The following is a 10000-nucleotide window of genomic DNA, read 5'->3' as shown; positions in this document are numbered from 1 at the left end:
TATTCATCAACCCCAGTCTGTTTACCATCCTGCTTCCCAAACTCTCTCTCTCTGCTTCATTACGGACGCCATGGAGGTTTTTCCCAAACTCTCTCTCTCTGATTCATTACGGACGCCATGGAGGTTTTTCCCAAACTCTCTCTCTCTGCTTCATTACGGACGCCATGGAGGTTTTTCATGCATTAGTTTAAACATTAGTTCAAACAGAGCCACTTCCTCCTTCATAGATCAGGCTGATTAGTTTCCCTTACCCACATCCTGCTGCCATAGAGGCACTGCCTCACTGAGCATGCTCAGAACTCGACTAGAGGAGACCTGATATCAAAATCAATAGGTTATCAAAGACTCCCTCCCCAGAGGCCTTTTAACATGCAGGAAGCAGGGCTGCACAGAGGAGGAGAGAGCCAGAGGCTACCCAGCAACCTCAAACCTCCACCCCAATTACATCCCCTCCGAGTTATTAGACACTTTTATGGAAGTGATTTACAGTACTGGAGGGCTATACTTTTCTATCAGGCGTGTTCTTGGTGCATTGACTTGATTCCATGACCTTGTCGCTGTTACCACTCGGCCCTATACCACTCAAGTTACATTAACACATATTAGTGGAGATGCAGCCTGTGTTAGCCAGAGCAGGTCTGCGGACCACATACTGTAAGTAATAGAAGTGACATCAGTCACAGTAGAGATGCCCTCTTCATCAGTAACAGTAGAGACGCCCTCTTCATCAGTCACAGTAGAGATGCCCTCTTCATCAGCCACAGTAGAGATGCCCTCTTTATCAATCACAGTAGAGATGCCCTCTTCATCAGTAATAGTAGAGATGCCCTCTTTATCAATCACAGTAGAGATGCCCTCTTCATCAGTCACAGTAGAGATGCCCCCTTCATCCATAGCCTCTATCAGTCACAGTAGAGATGCCCCCTGCATGCATAGCCTCTATCAGTCACAGTAGAGATGCCCCCTGCATCCGTAGCCTCTATCAGTCACAGTAGAGATGCCCCCTGCATTCGTAGCCTCTATCAGTCACAGTAGAGATGCCCCCTTCATCCGTAGCCTCTATCAGTCACAGTAGAGATGCCCCCTGCATCTGTACCATGACAGCTGCAGCCTCTATCACAGGCTGCACAACTCACGGCTCCCTGACACCAGCTTTCACACCAGTTAGCATTTTAATAAGCTGATTCTGCCAGAATATCACAGCCGCTGCTCCTTGCTGTTACACACCTCTTGGATTAACACTACAGTAACACCCCCACACACACACACACACACACACTCCTTCTCACCACAGCTTTCACTCGACTGACAGGGAACAAAATGTGTGCTGAAATCAATGCAGGTGCTGGAATCTACATACAGACATACAGAGACCGATTCTCATCATCAGCACTCTGTCCTAACACTACCATTCTCATCATCAGCATTCTGTCCTAACACTACTGTTCTCATCATCAGCACTCTGTCCCAACACTACCATTCTCATCATCAGCACTCTGTCCCAATACTACCATTCTCTGTTCCTCAACAGATTTCCACAAAAAATGAAGGATGGTGTGTTCAAATGCAGGTTCCAACACTGAGATTCTCTCAACTAGCCATCCTAACACTGAGGTTCTCTCAACTCGCCACCCCAACACTGATGATCTGCAACCCGAACACTGATAATCTCTCTGCTAGCCACCCCAACACTGATGTTCTCTCCACCAGCTACCCCAACACTGATGGCCCCCCTTACACAGATCTCACATAAATCCCCTGTGCTACCAGCCCTCATGCTATAGTTCTAGACCCAGACGATGGTCCCTACTTTGTTCTAAGCCTAGACGATGGTCCCTACTCTGTTCTAAGCCCAGAGAATGGTCCATACTCTGTTCTAAGACCAGACAATAGTCCATACTCTGTTCTAAGACCAGACAATAATCCATACTCTGTTCTAAGCCCAGACGATGGTCCCTACTCTGTTCTAAGCCCAGACGATGGTGGTCCATACTCTGTTTTTATTTCTCCCTGTTGCTCCTCTCTTTTGTTGTGCTCTAGGGAGGGCCTCTCCCTCACTCTCTCTCCCTCTTCCTCTCCCTCTCTCTCCCACTCTCTCTGCCTACCCAGTGTTTGCTTGACTGAGCATTACTCAAATCCCTTTGGGGGATAAGAACATAAAAAGAAATGTATTCATGACATTGACATTTTCCTTCTAGAGGCCAGGGTCGTGGCCTAGATTAGGAAAAAAAATGCTGTTGTTATACATATTCATCATGTTCATCTAAGGGGAAGCAGACACACAAAAAGATCTGAGGATCTGCCCCTGCACTAACAGATGCTTAGACAAAATCAGAATATTTCCTTCATCATTATAAAGAGGTTGTTTCTTTGTTTGTTTGTTTCTTTCTCTCTCTTTTCTCTCTCTTCTCTCTCTCTCTCTCTCTCTCTCTCACACACACACACATAAACACACACACACACACACACACACACACACACACACACACACACACACACACACACACACACAAGCTATACAGTACAAACATATAAACCTATACACATTCATAAACCTATTCTCACGTATCCATCACAGACACACACACACAATACATTTGAATTTCTTACAGTTACATCAGATGATCTCTGAGGTTAGTTGTCAGGGTGGGGGATGATAGTGAATAGGATTGGAGAGAAAGAACAAAAGTAAAAAAATAACTTTGCTTATTAGAATACGTACTAAATAATTACATCAGCTGCTCTGCTGTAAGGTCAGCTCTACTCCCTCACACACACACACACACACACACACACACACACACACACACACACACACACACACACACAAACGCATACACACACACACACAAACGTACACACACACACACACACACACACACACACACACACACACGTACTGCACCTATGAGAGAGCGCATCCACTCATTTAAGCAGCCTCACTTGCTAATGAAAGTGGGTCTATGTGAGCTAAATCAGTAATCAGCCCTGAGGAAAGGACCTGTCTCAAGTGTTCACATTTTCACAGTAGCTGTCAAGGCATCCCGGCTCAGCCTTAAGCAGGCAGCCCAGTGCTGTTTAGGACACTAGAATAGACACCAACCAACCACAACAAACATGGTGGTCAACACCAACCGCAACAAGATAAGAGATGATTCGCATACCCATTCATAATCTTTTTTTATTACTTCATCTATTTAATTTACAGTTGCCACAACAAACATGGTGGTCAACACCAACCTACCACAACAAACATGGTGGTCAACACCAACACAACAAACATGGTGGTCAACATCAACCTACCACAACAAACATGGTGGTCAACATCAACCAACCACAACAAACATGGTGGTCAACACCAACCAACCAAAACAAACATGGTGGTCAATACCAACCAACCACAACAAACATTGTGCTCAATATACCTGTATAAGAGAGCCTTTAGTTAACTCATCCTTTCTTGTAGACTACTTTTTCAGATTATTCTACATCTGCTACCACTAGAGCTGCAGTCAGCCAGAAGCAGATGGGCTCCCCCTATTAAGTCAGGCTCTGTTCAAGGTTTCTTCCTGGAATATGGGAGTTTTTCCTTGCCATAGTTGCCATATGGCGTGCTTGTAGGGGGTAAAGGGTTAAGGCTGCCAGTCTTCCGGTCGTTGTGTTCCTTAAACGTCTGTATATAAAGTCAAATAATTAGCTAGATGCTTAGAATCCACATCAACGGGACCTAAGCATTTGTTAGCAAAGCCTTTATACTACTAAGTATTTCTGACATGTTGCTGATTGGATCATAAACGGCCACAGCAACGAAGAGGAATGAATGATTCTTCTCTATGATTGTGTTACATTTCATTTTTTTATATTTCTGATTATGTTGCTGATTGGATCATAAACGGCCACAGCAATGAAGAGGAGTGACAGATAATGACACCAACCACAACAAACATGGTGGTCAACATCAACCAACCACAACAAACATGGTGGTCAACACCAACCCAACACACTGGTCAACTGAGCACAACAAAAATGCTTATCAACAACATTGACCACTACACAGATGTTGTTCAACACCATCCATAGTAAACATGGCAGTCATCAGCCATTATAACCAACACTGACGTCAATAAACATGGCAGATAATACTGACCATGATGAACACATTGTCAACCCTGGCCATTATAAACATGTCAGTCAAGACTGACCTTTATAAACATAGCGGTCAGCACTAAAGCATAACTAACACATCTTGCCTGAGCCACCGTGTCAGCACTTCAGATAACAGCTTCTGGAAAAACATGACAAACCGTAACAAACAAAAATCACTTGAGTGGTCACATACGTAGGAGCATAATGCATATATAGCCCTTAGGGCTAGAAAACATCCCTCACACACACGGCCTACAACACACATGCACACACACACATACATACAGTACACATACACACACACACACACACACACACACACACACACACACAACCTAAAACACACACGCACACATACACACATGACATAAAACACACACACACACACACACACACACACACACACACACACACTAGGGTAGTGCACAATTCGAATTGCAATTCTGCTTCCTGTTTGCTACCTCAATTGAAATGCAAGTGAAATTCAAGAATTAAATTGGAATTTAAGAGCCAGTTTCAATTCAATTCTGGAATTTTGCACAAGCCTGGTACACACTCTCACTCACTCTCTCAAACTCAGTCAGTCAGTCAGTCACACACACACACACACACACAAACATCCCCACCCTCTTAACACCACCCCCACACACACTCTACACCTGCCCTAGAGTAGATTTACAAATAATCTGCCCCTACATGTCATCAGCTCTTGAGAAGACCAGTGCTTTCTGCTCTCCTCTCCAGCTGGACTGATGATGACCTAAGACGGGAGATTCACAGCTGATTTTACTGGTTAAGCGCAGAGGACCACTGCTGCCTTGTAGGCTACATCTATCACCTGCCCCGTTCAACTGGCAAATTGCTTGCCATTTGTCTACTAGAATAACCACTCTATGTGTCTGTCACATTGTAGGCCTATGTATTGCTAATTTGAACAAATGTTGAATGTATAATGTAGGCTACAACAACTATTGTGCCACTAGCCCACAATAACTTAAGTTTATCATATCAGGACAATCTAAGAAGTATGCTACTTTTGTACACGATCATTGGATGATGGAAATTATTCCGTTTCTGCGCTCCGTAACAAAGACGTGCCCAAGTCATCAATGCCATGATGTGATGATTGGCGAGAGTCAAGAACTCAGTGAAAAAGAATGGAGCGAAGGGAAAGTTCTTTCTGACAAGGAATGACCCTGGATGAAACCGAGTGTTAATCAGAGACAATCTCAATGAGAACAATCGTCATGCAAACAATCGCATCTCTACCTTACCGTCTAAAACCCTGAAACGAAGATGGCCAAGACATCCTTGATTTCTTCAATCCCGGTCGATGTCCGGTATCAACTGCATATGTCGGATCCATGTTGTAGGCTAGCCGACCTATTCCGCTGTTTCTCCTTGTCGGCAAAACCCTCTCTCTTTTCGCGCGCCGGAGTCCGCGATCTGAGCGTATCCGGTGTTAGGAATTCGAGATCGGCTGCTGATGCTGCAGCCTCATCCGCTTTATGCTCGTTATTCTCTCTCTGCCGCTGCCGGCTCGAGAGATGCTCTGCCCATGCAGCCGCGTCCCCTATCTGAAAATGCCAGTTTGCACAATCTGCCATCAGATAGGACATAATGTAACCCTGTCAACGGGATTTGTGTGTGGACCATTTTAACACGGAGTATTGGAAACGATCATTTGAAGACCCATGAAGATATGATATAGACCTTTACAAATATTGCCTTATAGGCCTACAGGCTAGCATATAGGGGCGCCAGGTGTAACATCAAAAGCTACATTCCTATAGCTACAGAACCCATTTTGTGCTACTAATAAATTCATTTATGAAAGAAACCATGCACTGTTACAGCCCAAGTGTGCCTGAATGTGTGTTGTGACTGTCTAGAGCCTGCCTGCTCCTTGATTGGCAGCTGTTAACTGTGCACACTAGTTCCTGGTTATGCTAATTAGGAAACTTGTGTGCTTAAAATGTCTGATGGATCCTCAGGATGACGAGTGAGCCACATGACAGCTTACTGTAGCTGTGCTGGTGTGGGCTACGTTTGTGATTGTGATGTGTTTATTTGTGTGTGTGTGTGTGTGTGTGTGTGTGTGTGTTGTATGGTCCGTAGACCTGCATTAAAGGCTATGTAGTTTGTGCCGGGGCTGTCAATCTAAATCCCTGTTGGGAGGGTGGCTACCGGAAATTGTTTGCTGGAAATTGCTACTGGAAGTGGTCAGTAATAGGCTACTGGACTATGTGCCTTTGTGTGCTGCCGTCGGCAGAACTCCCTGTTTGAGGAGAGTGTTTCTTTACTTTCATTTGTTGCTTAGTTTGTGTTTCAGTTTATCCGTTGTTCATAGGATACTCTGCGTTTCTTTTAAACCTTCATTTTGATTTTACAATAACGTATTTAAGTTCCTTGTTTTGTCATTGATTTTCTATTAAGTTTGAATTATTGGGTTATACCTCTGCAGATGAAATGCCATATGTTCCACCTCCAACAACTAAATGGGAGGGGAGGGGGGGTCCTTTTGGATATTACTTTGAGCTGTGGACTGTGGAGAGTAAAACAACAGCTAGCACACACACACTCTCTTTTGTGCTCTCTCACACTCTCTCTCTCACACACACACACACGTTCGACCTTTCGCTTCTCGGCCTTTTGGCTAAGATCAAGTGTAGTATCTGTTCTTATCAGTTTAATATCTGATACGTCCTCTACCCGAGGACCATATATTAATCTGATTTTTGGAACAGGGAGACGGAAGAGGGGCTTGCTCCGTCCGCTCCACGCATCGACCCGGTATTGCAGTGACTCCGGGAACGGTGCACATCCCTAAATTCTTTGAGCAGCCGTGGCCTACTGGTTAGCGCTTCGACCTTGTAACCGGAGGGTTGCCAGTTCAAGCCACGGCTGAAGTGCCCTTGAGCAAGGCACCTAAACCCTCACTGCTCCCCGAGCGCCGCTGTTGATGCAGGCAGCTCACTGCGCCGGGATTAGTGTGTGCTTCACCTCACTGTGTGCAGTGTGTTTCACTAATTCACCGATTGGGATAAATGCAGAGACCAAATTTCATGGGATCAAAAGAGTATATATACTTATACTTATAGACACAGTGGCGCCACTGGAGGGGTGGGGGGTTAGGATGATTCTAAGGGCCGAGCAATGACAGGGGGTCCCCAGAGAGCCCACCCCCAATAATACTATACATTATCGGGGGTCAGAATTATTGTCTATCATAGGGCCCAAATGATCTCCCCCACACACACACACACACACACATTGGTTGTGCCTCACTTGCTCACTTGCTCCCAAAAGCAGACAAGCTGGAGTCAAGCACACACACACTGCAAGCAAACACACACACACACACATATAAACACACACACACACACACACAAACACACCTGAATGGGTCAGCGGAGGTGATGTTGATCAGTGGGGGTGGCTGGATGGCGAGGCTGGTGGGTCGGGCGGCAGCGGGCTCCGCTGCGACTCGCCCCCAGTCAGTCTGCTCGGCCTGCCTGAAGGCCAGGGGGGGTAGCTGGAGGGTTCGGCTGGAGCTCCTCCGCACCGCCGTCGTCGTCGGATCACCGCCTCCCCCACCAGGGGCCACCGAGGCCTCACCGGCCGCCGCTGCCTCCTCTCCCGACTCCCGACGGCCCGGCTTACTCCCAGGGCTGGACCCCGGGGCAGTTTTACACACCAGCGTTGAACCAGTATCTGTGATCCGCTCACACACCTGGCAAAATACACAAGCAGCACAGTTAGGTATCTGTGATCCGCCACACACCTGGCAAAATACACAAGCAGCACAGTTAGGTATCTGTGATCCGCTCACACACCTGGCAAAATACACAAGCAGCACAGTCAGGTATCTGTGATCTGCTCACACACCTGGCAAAATACACAAGCAGCACAGTCAGGTATCTGTGATCCGCTCACACACCTGGCAAAATACACAAGCAGCACAGTCAGCGACTAGCATTCACCTTATTCAGCCCCGCCCATTTTTTTACATTTCTTGTCTTCCACTTTGTCTTTAAACTTCCGGCTAGGTACGTCTAGTTAGCTTCATTGGGATAACACGGCAGAAGAGAATGGAGAGGTCAGATTGCAATATTGTACTTCGCTACCCAAGGTTATTCACCTCTACGGAGTGGGTAGACGATATGCGGCAGTGGCCGCTGCATCGTATGAAGATACAATTAAAGACGGACTGGCCATTCTCAGCACAGTATGCCAATACATAATTGTCATGTTATATTCTTATAAGTGCTTTCTTTATTTTTTTTAATCAAAAGCCCAATGCATTATCTGATTATTTATTGATTATTTACTGTCTAAAATGCTAAAACCAAAACACTTACGGAAGTTCGGAGACAATGTGGGCAAAGCTAGCGCCCCCCATGTTTGCGCGCGGAATAAGGTGAATTAAGAACAGCAGCGATAAACATCAATCCCGATGTCTGTTTCTTTACAGGAGCAGGTGCTATTTTCTTGGTCTTTGTTGAATGTTTTAAACTTAAAAAGCTTCACATAGCTACTCCAGCACCAGTACCAAGTCAGTGACTAAACCAACAGAAGCAGCAGCAATTAACAGCAATCACATTAAGTACTAACAGCATTAACAGCCACAGTCACAGTAACAACAACAGTTGCAACAGTCTTCAGTTCCATCAACTAGCATTAATCGTCAGCATCATTTTGTGGTCAAGACTGCAGAGGCTTTGACCCTGGGTGCTTTGCAGCTGAATGAGTCAGTGAGTGATGAGTTTCGACGTGACGGCACTCTTCGTGGTGCTGTGGCCCCTGTGCATGAGAACTCTTCTCACGCCAAACAATCCCCCCCCCCCCCCCCCCAAACTCAACCCAAAGCTGAGGCCAGCATTCTTCTAGCAGCATCAACATCCTCTTTTCCTGGGACCATATGGGTTTAGATTAGATCTGTACTGATAGATTGGTATCGCCACATTCAGGTGTTGTTGTGATTTCAATTCTCTGTTTTTATTTATTTGTTTTGTTGGGTGGGATGGAGGGGGGTCTTTTAAGCCTTTAATTTGACCGGACAGTAGAGAGAGTGACAGGAAGGGAGTGGGAGACAGAGTTGGGGTAGGAACAGGAAATGACCGTGGGCATGGGGAGCCGAGCGTGGGACAGACGCAGTAACCAGTTGCACCACAGCGCCCCCATCTTCTTTATGTTGTTAAGCAAGGAGTCCTGGAATACTCCCCAAAAGGTTCTATTGAATTTGGCTTGAAACGTAATAAATTGCTCCTTGGGGTCCTCCCGTGTTTTTAGGTGGTTCTTATAATCAGAAAAAAAAAACAATATGGCACAGACAGAGCAATACACTATTACAGACAGCCAATCAACACAGAGCTCCATGCAAGGGTGCAATTTGATTGGCTGTTAAGCTAAAACATTTACAACCTTTCACCAGAATCACAGACCTTCAAGCCAAGAGAACTGAACCAGATGAAGACTGTATTGAAGGTCACTGCAAAATGGCCTATGATGCAGCGCACTCACAGTCACACTCCCTCACACACACACACACACTCACACACAAACACACACACTCTCACTCACACGCACACACACACATCTCTTTCTCTCTCTTTATCTCTCACACACACACACACACACACACACACACACACACACAACACACACACACACACACACACTCTTTCTAATTGGTATTGGTTTCCATCTATTTGTGGGCACTTAGAGTATTGATGATTCCACAAGCTTATTTGTCCTCCTCCTGAGGCCTGTTTTATGTTCCAACGACACAAATGGGTTTGGACAGATTCAGAACTAAGGGCCAAACGGAAGGTGGGAAGGACGCTATGAAGGT

At 45.8% G+C, this 10000-nt stretch overlaps 1 protein-coding gene and 1 non-coding gene across 5 annotated transcripts in view; one reads left to right on the top strand and one right to left on the bottom strand.

Annotated features, from left to right (window-relative positions):
- Positions 1–10000, bottom strand: part of LOC125304374 (cAMP-specific 3',5'-cyclic phosphodiesterase 4D-like) — a 69495-nt gene that overhangs the window by 44842 nt on the left and 14653 nt on the right. For 2 of the 4 annotated variants that reach the window (XM_048258587.1, XM_048258588.1), the window contains exon 3: positions 7545–7879. In XM_048258587.1, coding sequence (XP_048114544.1) covers positions 7545–7879 — 335 coding nt within the window. Of the gene's footprint in view, positions 1–5420; positions 5727–7544; positions 7880–10000 lie in introns of those variants that run through there. The other 2 variants (XM_048258594.1, XM_048258590.1) reach the window with 2 other exon arrangements.
- On the top strand, positions 6783–6973 carry LOC125305276. The gene has a single exon (XR_007195371.1). It is a non-coding gene; the product is annotated as a U2 spliceosomal RNA (small nuclear RNA).

The sequence above is a fragment of the Alosa alosa genome, chromosome 12, assembly GCF_017589495.1.
Source record: "Alosa alosa isolate M-15738 ecotype Scorff River chromosome 12, AALO_Geno_1.1, whole genome shotgun sequence".
Lineage (NCBI taxonomy): Eukaryota > Metazoa > Chordata > Actinopteri > Clupeiformes > Clupeidae > Alosa > Alosa alosa.
This window is presented reverse-complemented; position numbering and strand designations above follow the sequence as displayed.